This window comes from Accipiter gentilis, chromosome 17 (genome assembly GCF_929443795.1).
Source record: "Accipiter gentilis chromosome 17, bAccGen1.1, whole genome shotgun sequence".
Taxonomy (NCBI): Eukaryota; Metazoa; Chordata; class Aves; order Accipitriformes; family Accipitridae; genus Astur; species Astur gentilis.
The window spans coordinates 9,247,024-9,259,976 of record NC_064896.1 but is presented as its reverse complement, the minus strand read 5'-3'; the positions used below and the strand labels follow the sequence as shown (position 1 = coordinate 9,259,976).

General features: G+C 41.2%; 1 protein-coding gene across 7 annotated transcripts in view; it reads left to right on the top strand.

Moving 5' to 3' along the window:
* The window catches only part of PPP6R3 (protein phosphatase 6 regulatory subunit 3), a 78,545-nt gene that overhangs the window by 40,681 nt on the left and 24,911 nt on the right, over positions 1-12,953 (top strand). For all 7 annotated transcript variants that reach the window (XM_049820578.1, XM_049820579.1, XM_049820577.1 and 4 more), the window contains 3 exons: positions 6,655-6,770; positions 7,312-7,397; positions 12,088-12,174. In XM_049820578.1, coding sequence (XP_049676535.1) covers positions 6,655-6,770; positions 7,312-7,397; positions 12,088-12,174 — 289 coding nt within the window. The remainder of the gene's footprint in view (positions 1-6,654; positions 6,771-7,311; positions 7,398-12,087; positions 12,175-12,953) is intronic.

Genomic DNA, 12,953 nt, shown 5'->3' with positions numbered 1-12,953 from the left:
CCTCCCACTGTTTATATTTCAGCCATCGCCCTCCATGTGACAGGGCTTTTTGCTGCTTGGCTTGCTTAATTGCAGCACATGTTTCACATTCATGGATGACCTGTGTGATAGTGTCCATGGTCAAGTCCACCCCTCGATCTCAAGCCCATCTATATGTTGCATCTCTTCCCTGATGGCCTGAGGTGGGCCCACTGAGCCATAAATAGCTCACCCTTATGTTGCCAGTCCAGGTCCACCTGAGACACTTCAATCTTGGCGGCCTGATCTGCCTGCTGGTTGTTTTGATGTTCTTCAGTGGCCCAACTCTGGGGTACATGAGCATCTACGTGATGTACTTTTACCACTAGCTTCTCTATCCGAACAGTGATATCTTGCCACAGTGCGGCAGCCCAGATGGGTTTACCTCTGCGCTGCCAATTGCCCTTCTTCCATTGCTGTAGCCACCCCCATAGGGCATTTGCCACCATCCGTGAGTCAGTATAGAGATAGAGCACTGGCCACTTTTCTCTTTCAGCAATGTCTAACGCTAGCTGGATGGCTTTCACCTCTGCAAACTGACTTGATTCACCTTCTCCTTCAGCAGTTTCTGCGAGTAGTCGTGTAGGACTTCATACAGCAGCCTTCCACCTTCGATGTTTTCCCACAATGCGACAGGACCCATCAGTGAACAGGGCATATTGCCTCTCATTTTCTGGCAGTTTATTATACAGCGGGGCTTCTTCAGCCTGTGTCACCTCTTTCTCTGGCGACATTCCAAAATCTTTGCCTTCTGGCCAGTCCGTGATCACTTGTAACATTCCTGGGCGACTGGGGTTTCCTATGCGAGCTCGCTGTGTGATCAGTGAGATCCACTTACTCCACGTGGCGTCAGTTGTGTGATGCGTAGAGGAAACTTTCCCTTTGAACATCCAGCCCAGCACTGGCAGTCGGGGTGCTAAGAAGAGCTGTGTTTCAGTACCAACCACTTCTGAGGCGGCTCGAACTCCTTCATATGATGCCAAGATCTCTTTTTCAGTTGGAGTATAGCGAGCCTCGGATCCTCGATATCCCCGACTCCAAAACCCCAGAGGTTGGCCATGGGTCTCCCCAGGTGCTTTCTGCCAGAGGCTCCAGGTAGGGCCATTCTCCCCAGCTGCAGTGTAGAGCATATTTTCAATATCTTGTCCTGTCCGGACTGGCCCAAGAGCTACTGCGTGAACAATCTCCTGCTTAATCTGTTCTAAGGCTTGTCATTGCTCAGGCCCCCATTTAAAATGGTTCTTCTTCCGAGTAACTTGGTAGAGAGGACTTACAATTTGACTGTAATTTGGAATATGCATTCTCCAAAAACCCACAACACCTAAGAAAGCCTGTGTTTCCTTCTTATTAGTTGGTGAGGACATAGCTGCTATTTTGTTGATCACGTCCACAGGGATCTGACGATGCCCATCTTGCCATTTTACTCCTAAGAACTGGATCTCCTGCGCAGGTCCCTTGACCTTACTTTCTTTTCTGGCAAGACCAGCCTTCAAAAGGATTTGGATTATTTTCTTCCCTTTCTCAAAAACTTCTTCTGCCGTGTTGCCCCATATGATGATGTCATCAATATATTGCAGGTGCTCTGGAGCTTCACCTTTTTCTAGTGCAGCCTGGATCAGTCCATGACAAATGGTGGGGCTGTGTTTCCACCGCTGGGGCAGTCGATTCCAGGTGTACTGGACGCCCCTCCAAGTGAAAGCAAACGGAGGCCTGCACTCCGCTGCCAAAGGAACGGAGAGAAATGCATTAGCAATGTCAATTGTGGCATACCACTTAGCTGCCTTTGATTCCAGTTCATACTGAAGCTCTAACATACCTGGCACAGCAGCGCTCAGCGGTGGCGTGACTTCATTCAGCCCACGATAATCTACTGTTAGTCGCCATTCCCCATTAGATTTCTGCACGGGCCATATGGGACTATTAAAGGGTGAGTGAGTCTTGCTGATCACTCCTTGGCTCTCCAATTGGCAAATCAGCTTATGGATGGGGATCAGGGAATCTCGCGGTTGGTGCGATATTGTTGCCGGTGCGCCGTCGTGGTAGCAATTGGCACCTGTTGTTCTTCAACCTTCAGCAACCCCACAACCGAAGGGTCTTGAGAGAGACCTGGCAGGGTAGACAGCTGTTCAATCTCCTCCATCTCCAATGCAGCTATACCAAAGGCCCAACGGTACCCTTTTGGGTCCTTGAAATACCCCCTCCTGAGATAGTCTATACCAAGGATGCATGGGGCCTCTGGGCCAGTCGCGATGGGGTGTTCATGCCACTCATTCCCGGTTAGACTCATTTCAGCTTCCAATACGGTTAGCTCTTGGGATCCCCCTGTCACACCAGAGATACAGATGGGTTCTGCCCCTTTATAACTTGATGGCATTAGGGTACATTGTGCACCAGTGTCCACTAGAGCCTTATATTCCTGTGGGTCTGATGTGCCAGGCCATCGAATCCACACTGTCCAGTAGACTCGGTTGTCCCTCTCCTCCACCTGGCTGGAGGCAGGGCCCCTCTAATCCTGGTTAGAATATCCGTTACTCACTTTCTGCACACGTGAATCGGAAGTCCCTTCAAGGGGATCAGAAATGAGATCAGCCCATCTACGGCATCTGGGGGACTGCTCACGGGGAGAATGGACCAGCAGTTTTCCAAGAAGAATTCTCTTTTCTGGTTGCTTTTTCTTGCAACTCCTGTACCCGTGCATCTAAGACTGAGGTAGGTTTTCCATCCCACTTCCTCATGTCCTCTCCATGGTCACGCAGGTAAAACCACAGGTTAGCCCGTCGAGTGTACTTTCTCTCTCCTCTCTCTTGGGCAGAGAAACGCTTACTCCCAATAACTGCGATGCGGGTCTGTACAGGTGAGGAGGAGGACAGATCCATTTTGAATTGCTGGAACTCTCGGGACAAATCCTCTACAGCTGAGACACAGGCCCGTAGGGAGGAAGAGAGACTTCCTTCGTATTGCCGGAGTTGGACAGCCAATTCATCCACCGTTTGCCATAGCCTTCTCTCCAGGACATTACTGCTGATGAGTTGGCATAGGTTGGTGGTGCACTTCGTAGAAACTTCCACCACATGGGTTGTGTGCATTGGACTTTATCTGGATCTGTGGGTGACTGCGCATTTTCTGGATCATTATAAATCACCTCCAGCACGGCTAATTCCCTCAGGTACTGGATACCTCTCTCCATGGTGGTCCACTTGCCTTGGTGACATGTAACTTCATCCCTGAAGGGGTAGCTTTCCTTTACACCTAACAGAAGTCGCCTCCAGAGGCTGAGGACTTGTGTTTTTCTCCCAATCACCTTGTCGATGCCCCGTTCCCTAGACAGAGATCCCAACTGCTTGGCTTCCTTACCCTTAATTCCACACTACTAGCCCCATTATCCCAGCATCGGAGCAGCCAGGTAACAATGTGCTCACCTGGGTGGCAGCTAAAATCTTTTCACATGTCACGCAACTCACTCATGGATAGAGATCGGGTAATTATTTCAGGTTCTGCCTCTACCTCCTGTTCTCGCGATGACCCTGGTTCATCTTCATCTCTCAGTAAGCAAACTGATTTCTTTGTGTGTTTCTTTTTCTGTACAGGGGCGACTTATACTGGCACAGGTTGGTTCTCTGGTTTAGCTGAAGTGTCTGTCACCGGGGTAGGGGCAGCCATGGTGTCTGTTGTCAGGGTTGGGGTAGCCACGGTGCCTGTTGTTCTGTTTTCCCTCTTTTCCCCCTGAGGGTGCTGCCTAGTATCAAGCAGTGTTTGGTAGATACTGGCCAGGGCCCAGCACAATGTAGTGAGTTGTATGTCTCTGGGATAGCCACAACATTTTTCTTTCAAATATTCTGTCACTTCATGAGGGTTCTGTAGTTGTTTGGGAGTGAACTTCCAAGCCACTGGAGGTGAGAAGTTCTCTAGATACCTGCCCATATCCTCCCACATGCCGTGCCACCCATGAGTATCCAGCTTTGGGGGAGATCTCTGGGAAAGAGCCTTTTTGTAGCTCTTAAGAAGACCTGAAACATATTCAGGAGGCATAGCACTAACAGCACACTGGCTTGCGCATCCCAAGGATATTCAAAATTCTCAAAAGCTGTTGTAATTAGTCGGAAGGAGAAAAGGGAGGTGAATGGACGGGGGGAGGTATCCCCCCCAATTTCCCCATGGATTGGGTGTAATTACTAATAAAATCCGACAGAAGGCGCCCAAAGTATGGAAATGTTATCATTGCCTCATACAGATACCAGCTTAACCTCATGACCAGTGATGTAATCATTTCACAAGGCGACCTTGCCCAGTACAGCAAAATGATAATCCCAATCACTCTCCCAGAGATGAGATACGCGACTACAGGCATATAAGAGCTTACAAAACGCCACCAGGTAAACAAATGAAACAACATTGTGACTAACATCTATTTATCTAAGAAATGCGTTTGGCAAATTTGTTTCAACACACTCTGGCCAGATCTGTTGTTATCTCAACCCTTCGTGCCCCACGTTGGGCGCCAAAAAGGACTGTTGTGGTTTCAGCTCGGCTGGTAACAAAGGACCACGCAGCCGCTCGCTCACTCCTCCGCCCCCCTCCCGTGGGATGGGGAGGAAACGGAGGAGAGAAAAGGAAAAAGAAACTGGAACCTCGCAGGTTGAGATAAAGGCAGTTTACTGGGACAAACACAAAAAGATTACAACAACAACAACGGCAGTAATGAAAAAGTATACAAAAAGAGTGATGCATAGTGCAACCGCTCACCACCCGGGACCCGACGCTCCGCCACTTCCCCCACCGAAAACAGAGACCACCCCCCGGCCCGCTCCCCATTTATATACTGAGCATGATGTCCCATGGTATGGAATAGCTCCTTGGCTAGTTCAGGTCAGCTGCCCTGGCTATGCCCCCACCTCCCAGGTTCCTGTAAAAATTAACTCTATCCCAGCTGAACCCAGGACAAGTATGGAAAGTTATTTCCATAGATCCAGCCTGAAACTATTCTTTGGTTGGATAAGAATGTACTTGATCTGGTGCTTACCATATGGATGAATTAAATATTTTGTCTCATGTTTGCAAATAGTAATGTGGAAAATATTGTTGCAAACCTCAGATTGTGCTTTTATCTGGAAAGAATTGATTTTTATTTGTGAGAAACAAGCAGACTGTTGTTAGTAATTCATGCTTTTATCCAATTTTGTATAGGTATGACCCAAATATAAAATATAAGTCCTTAAGATAATCTAAAGGTATTTTTAGCTTAGCTGCTTCAGGAAATGGATATTTTTTTTTATGCTTTTGTATCTGTCAGTTAATGTTGTTTCGAGCAGCTGTAGAAGCTTGAGGGTGACTGCTTTCTGCTGGTGAAAATTTGACGTAGTAAAAAGCCGTTTGATTCACTGGGATTAATAAGCATTTGCTAGCAGAAGGTACAATTGTATTGTAGACTTTTTGGCTAGGCAATGACAAGTCCGTCCACTCTGTCAAATACAAGCACTTTATGGCATATCCTGTATTAGAAATTCTAGTATTTGCCATCATCATGTGTTGCTTGTTTTGAGTGTACTTATTATCTAAGCAGTTGAAATTAGACAGTAATCTCTCAAGTTGTTCTGTAAACAGTGTGATACTGTTTCATTCATGACATCTTGCACTCGCAGAACATAATTTCAGTTACCTTGTCTTAGATGATGATGGTGGAAAAATCAAGTGATGTGATTTGTGTTTGTGTAACATAAACTACTTCCTGAACTGCTGTCACTTTACAAAGATTTCAGTCAACTTCATAGGAGGTTTGTCTAGCCAATTGAGTGGGTCTGTCTTGATTTTTCATTTAAAAAGCACAAAACCTTAAAAAGCTGTCACAGCAAATGTCTGGTTAGCTTGCAGCTAAATGCTAGAAATTCAGTCCAAGTTGGAGCTCTCACTTGTAGCTCTTTGGTCAGATACAGAATGGTTCTAGCTGATGATAGCTACTCAAAGCACTACTTTAAAACCTGGTAATTCCTGTTTCTACAAACGAGTTCTGTCACATTAAAAAAAAATTTCTATTTGAATCACCTTGTAATTGTATCTTCGGTATGCACTTAAATGTCATTCCTAAACTTCAGGAAAGCAATGATCCTACCTTAAATCTCAGTTGGTCATACTATTCCAGCTCTGTATGCTAAAGGTAATGTTAAGAAACTGCAGTACTAGAGCACACTTAGAATTTTTTTTCTCTTTTGATCAACTACTCAAAGCTCTGAGAGAATGCTCATTGTATTGGAGTTTTGAAAAATACTCTCAGCAACAGAAATTCCCAAAAAAATGTGGATCCATTGTTAATTTTGTCAGTATATCAATAATGCTGTATACTTTTCTTTCTACACACAGAAAAGTGAAAGCAGAATTAATCTGCTCGGATACTGTGCACTTCCTTCTTGGTAGTTTACATGCTTTTTAAGTCTTCTAAACTGTCTCAGTGTAGTCAAACCAGTTGGTATCTTAAATTCTTGAGTACTTTTGTGAACCTTTGGTTTCAGGATGCAACTCTTCTGCTTAAGAACCATTATGCTATTTGTCTTGTGTAACTTCTTGACTCTGGTAGAGTTTTGTAACAAATAGTAGCACGGTTGCTCTGAGTGTGGGCAGTTGAATTCCTTTTGTCTCTTGTAGGGCTGAAGGAGGAAGACGGCATGGCTATATGGGTCACCTGACAAGGATAGCAAACTGTATTGTGCATAGTACAGATAAGGGGCCAAACAGTACACTAGTCCAACAGTTCATTAAAGGTAATGTAACAGTTCATTAAAGGTGATGTAACAGTTCATTAAAGGTGATGTAACAGTTCATTAAAGGTGATGTAACAGTTCATTAAAGGTGATGTAACAGTTCATTAAAGGTGATGTAACAGTTCATTAAAGGTGATGTAACAGTTTATTAAAGGTAATGTTAATGGTCTTAAGTTTGTCTTCATGGCTTTCATTATCAAATTTTGAGGAGATGAATCAAGCTTAAATTAAAAGCCAGCTGTTGGATAAAAGAAGAAAAAACTGATTATTTCTGATGCATTCAATTTAAAACCAGCCATCCTTAAACATATGCTTAAGTCTTTTTCCCCAAACAGTATCAAAGCTCTCTGAAATAAATGCAGAGAGATGCTTATCTGCTTAATTTGGACTTGTTTGCTAGATGGAGTAATCCGTATGGGTTTAGGAGGATATATATGTTCTTTGCAGTATTTCTGCTAGAGCAGAAGAGAACAATTAAAAATTAAGTGATGTTCCATTGTCAATAGTATCAAATTGGGTTTTTTCCTGTTTCCTACGGTAGAGCTTCCAGAGGAGGTCAGAGAGCGATGGGAGACGTTCTGCACAAGCTCTTTAGGAGAAACTAACAAGAGGAACACAGTGGACCTGGTAAGTAGTGATGGGTAAGGTATCAAAATTGCTGCTGTTTACTTGGGCCCCAGTTTCTTTTTGTTAGCAGCACAACCAATCTTCCCAACTACCATGTACTTGTGTCAAGAAGTACATCTAGTTGCTGAGCTGTGGAACTGATAATTCTTTAGTTTACTTTTCAGCTAAAGCCATACCATTAATATTTTGCACGGGCATATTGCAGTAGCTCAGTTTGTATAGCTCATCCCAGACAGTTGCTAAGAAGGAAGATTTCTTTACAGCTTCAAGTTAGTGTCATTGAAAGCTCCTGTCTGCTTGAAGAGTACAAACTAAAACTGCAGGAGCTGGTGTTAATTGCTTTATCTACAGTATGTAAATGAGCCTATGTAAGTTTAATGGAAAAATGCTACCTGCATCCCACTGCATATGTTACTGACCTTGCTTAAGTCAAGTAACTTTGCATACTTTTGTTGTGCACCTGTCAAATTTCTTCTGCACACAGCAGCAGTGATTACACTTTTAGAAAAAAGCTAAACTTAAGTAGAAGTACAAAGAGGTTTTGTGTAATCATGTTAAACATAGTTTAAGAGTAATCACTTGGAGACTTTAATAAGCAGAGGCTGTTTCCAATGGCAGCAGACCAGTTAATGAATTTTAATATACCTGACTTCTCCAGGGATGCAGTGCTTTGCATGTGGCTTCATTAACTTGTGCGGGTGCCATATTAATTGGGCTATAAGACTAACAGACTGTTACATTTGCTATTTCAACATAATACAGCAACTGGAACATGATGCTAACATGATGTGTATGGCAGTAGAAGCAATAGGAGATTAATCTGAAACTTGTGCACAGGACCAAATGATGTACACGTCCTATTTTTTCCATGAGCTTGTGAATGCAAAGAAGTTCATAGTGCTTGTAGAATAATTATATTTTCCTCTTGTTAGAAACTACTTCTTGGTCAAGGCCAAGAGAAGAGTCCTCTAGAGAGGCAGAATTTTAAGCTGATTTATAATTAATAACATTGTAATTAGCTCTTTAGTTATGTAATCATTTACTTGGACATACTTGATGTAACAACTGTAGAACCTCATTTAAAACATCTCTAAACTCCACAATATTCAGTTGAATAGAAATACGAAGCATTAAAACAAATTCTTGTATCTAAAATGCCATCTGGAAAATACTGTGTCTTTGAATTTCTAAAGTTATAGGCTTTGTTTCTGCTTGCGTGATCAATTCTCATGAGCTTTGGATTAGCACGTAGTTCAAAGATAAGCGGTAATGGGCAGTACTCCTGCAATGGTGCAGGAGATATTAAAAGACTGATCTTACAGAAAACTCAGCTTGTTGTTGTGCTTGTTGTGTTTAAGTTATAGTTATTATATGGGTGTATCCTCAAAGAACAGCCCCATGGTATTTCTTCCCAGTCATACTGTCCCCTAATACCCATGCTTTTGATCTGTGCTTTGCTCTCCATTAGACCTGTCCTCTTCATCTATAAACTTGGACAACCTAGTATGTCTGAGTGTTTGAGCTCTTCTGTAAGTTGATGAAAGCATCCTGGGTTAAAACAACAGCTTATCAGAACTAGTGTTTATACCTGAGAAATTATATACCTGATATAAAGTGCAGATTTTCAAGGTCCCCAGAGCAAGATCTTAAGCACACTTTTCTTAATTTTCTGTGGGTTAGCCTTATATTTATTGCTGGGTAGATGAATAGACTTAGTTACTTGATAAGGTTACTTACTTCAAGGTTTTCCTGTCCTAAGTAAGCTGTTGAACAGAACCTAGTCATGGGCGATATAATAGTTAAGCACACAGTTCCTGACCTCAATGACAGAGCTGTGGTTTACTGTTATACTTGATCTGCAGTCAACTTACTGGATTTACAAAGATCAGATGATCTGATCTTTGTGTATGCAAACTCTTATGATGTGAAGTTCATTAAAAAGTATGTAAATAAGTTCGCTCTGTGAAGGCTATGGAAATAACTGATCTTGTGAGTACTTTGAATGCTTCAGTCATTTGGTGCTCAACAAAGAGAGCTCTTTTACTATAATGGAACAAGGTATGTGGTCTTGGGGTCCCATGCATAATGAACTGCTTCTGCAGCCATAAGACTATTCTTTTTCAGTTGTTTTACATCAGGGTTGTTGATTGTAAATCTATCAACACTTCACCCCTCTCATTTTCTTTCTCCCTCTATAGGCTTCTCTGTCTTTCAAACAAGTTCTTGTTACATTTTCTAAAACAACAGTAACTACAGACTTAGAAGTGAGCATGTAGCAGCACTATCTCAGAGTTTCCCCAAAACACTTTACAGACTTTATATGAAGCTTATTTTTGTTTTTCCATTGCTAATTGTCCTTCTGGTAGAAGTTAGGCAGTATTTCACTAAGCTTACCTACTTACACTTACCTAGCTGAAGTTTAAACAAATGTGGAGTAATTGTTCATTTTCACTTTTGACAGGGTGCCTTAATGATGCTGGCACAGTGAAGAATGCTATACAATTTGTAATACTAGGTTTGTACAAGAGACTTTGTATAACTTCAGATGTCTCTTTGGCATCCTTCCAATATTAGTCATGACATTGAATGTTCATTAGGTGTGCTTAGACTAAGTGAGGAGAGTATACCTCCCCTAAGCCTAAAAATATGTTTACAGGACAAACTGTTCATGGTTGCCTTAATCACTATATAGTTCATTTCTCTTGAGGGAAGTCCTTCTCAGTATTACTAGGAAACGAGGGAAAAAATGCCACACATTAGAATGAGTTATTGTGAAAAGTGCCTGTGCTGTGTGTTAGTGTTAGAAAGCAACTGGTCTGAACAGTAAGCAGCTTGCTTAAGTAAAGAATTAATTGCTGGAATTTGCAGTGGTCATTCCCACTCCCTTCCCTGGCATAATTCTGCCACTTATTTATTAGGGTGGAGTAATACCAGTTTCTTCTTCCAGGTTTATGCTTCAACTAAAGCAGCTGTCAGAAAACAAGAGAAGTAACTCATGTATCTTAAGCCTGGTATCTTATCTGCTGGTTGCCAAAGGGAGAGTTTGGGGAAGAAGACACTATGTCTAGCTAAGAGTCCTGAGCTCCTTTCTGTTACAGCAGTAAGGGCAGGATTTCTACTGGGGATTAACTTGTTCATTAGTAGTAACTAAAACTAAATAAACAACTTCTTACTTGGGTTTGGGTGTCTTTTCCCCCAACAAATTGCAGTTGTAGAAGGAGTAGGTATGTTAACTTTTGTCCTCTTAAAAACTGTCCACATCGGGGGGTTGGTTTATAGGGCAGCTCAGGTTGTGGTATGAAATGCCATATAATTACCTTGAAGTGTGCAGACTTTGCAAGAATATTTTCATAAATATACACTGAGCACTAACCTTCAATAGACTTGGTCTGTCATTTGATGTAACAGTTCTTCTCCAGACACAAGTAGTCCAGAGATCACTTGATGCATTCCTATTCTTCCCACTTATTGATAGTTTTAGTGTTGATAGGTTGGGTTTCCTTCAGAAATTCACTAACTTGAAGTCAGGGTACTTCTAGTATGCAAATTGCAGTGCAGGGCTGAATGGTAGATGAGCAAGAATAAAGCACTCCCAATTATTTTTTTTAAAGTAAATGTTATACTAACAGAGGAAAATGCATAAAAGCAGAATATACTTCAGCTAACAACTTCATTTCTCTCTTGTACATGTGTCCTGAGTAGCACTGTCCTGTGATATTTGTGGAAGCATAGAAAGGTGTCTGTCTTGTATGAAGCCTTGTATGTGTTTCAGTACTCCTTTTGTATAAACTTGTATTTTCTTCAAAAAATAAAGAATCCATGAACCACCTGACTTAACTTGAGAATCTGTAACAAGGAGTTCTAGGGGTTTGTAGAAAAATGCAATATATTATAGTGCAGTATAAACTTTGTCATCTGTAGATTGCTTTATACTAGTGATCCTTCATACAGTATGTCTTAAGGGTCAGCTGTCACTGCTGTTACTTTAGATAATTGCTGTCCCAGCTAAAATTACTTTTGGAGTACTGTTCTGATTGAAGATGAGTACTTCAAGAACACGTTGCTTAGATAGCAGTGTCACTGAACAAACTATTCCCACTAGTTCTGTGTCAGATCATCAAAAAAATCTCTAATTTCAAGGGTAATGTTTAAAACAGTGGTTGCGGTGGCAACAGCTCCATGTTTGTTTCTGCAAGTACACATTGGTTATGAATTTCTGAAGTTTAATTCTTTTGTCTTTTTGTAAATAGTGTATATAGGCAAGACAGTTTCCCTTTAATTTTTATATATTTTATATATAGGAAAGGAGGAGGATCTCTGTATATAATCTAGTATTTTGGTGACTTAATTCATGTGCTGTTCAGTATATTTTGTGCAGTACAAAGACAAGATGCAAGTTTTGTCTCATTTTGTTTTAGAAAACTGTCAGCTGTAGGACTGGCTATTTTATGTTAAATAGTCATTCTGAAGTAGTCAAAAGTTTTGGCTTTTTTGGTATCTAATCCTCATGTATGTATTAATGCTATTGAAATATTTCAGGGACTATTTTATGTGGTATAGCTGTTGGGAAAACTAAAAATAATTCAGTTTATTTCTTGTTTTGATGTGAAACTGAAGATTCAGCCAGGTAGTGTGAGTATACTTGAGTGGCTGTCACATACTATGCAAATGACTAAATTCCTTTGTATAGGTTACTACCTGCCACATTCATTCTTCTAGTGATGATGAAATTGACTTTAAAGAAACTGGCTTCTCACAGGATTCTTCTTTGCAGCAGGTGAGTTGAATTCTTTTAACAGTGTAAGTTGCTCTTTCTGTAAAAATAAGTTTTAAAAAAAAGCAGTGGAACTTCTATTTCTATCACAAGCAAATACAAATCTAGGAAGTTTAAAATAAAACTTAGGCATGTGTGCGTGTGCACAACTGTGGTTTTTCAAACCCAGAGGTATGGTTTTCAACACAAGTCAATCTCTTGGTGTGCCTTCCGGATTTTAGTCTTTGATCATGCTGTGTATGCAGATTTCTACTCATTATGCCTAAGAACACATTTTATGTGCCAGCCGTCTGGCTAAGTTGAACACAGTCTCTATATTAACTTTAGTTATTACTTAGATGTAGAAGTTTGAAATGGTGGCTTCTAATTGTGTTTTCTGGCAAGTGTGAATTGCTGTAAAAGTGAATACGGGTTTTTGTTTGGTTTTGCCAATAGATTTTTTTTTTTAAATGTTGACCTTATTTTGAGGAAACAAGGATGATTGGCTATTCATTGTTAAACGTTTTTAGTTTTTGGCAAAATACTAAAGTCTGCAGCTGTCACAGCAATACAAATGAAGAGCCAAGTATGCTACTGTGACAGGTAGTATCTAGCAGCTCGAATGCTTTTAACTTTATAGGCCATTGATACCTGGCAAGTGTATGTAGCCAAATCTTCCTGAACTAAATTTCCAATGAACTTGATCACTTATTTTTAAATTCAGTATATGCTTTTGACAACTCATTTGTGAGTGTTTCAGAGATAATTTCATCTTTGGTTTAATGAAGAAAAAAAATTTAGAA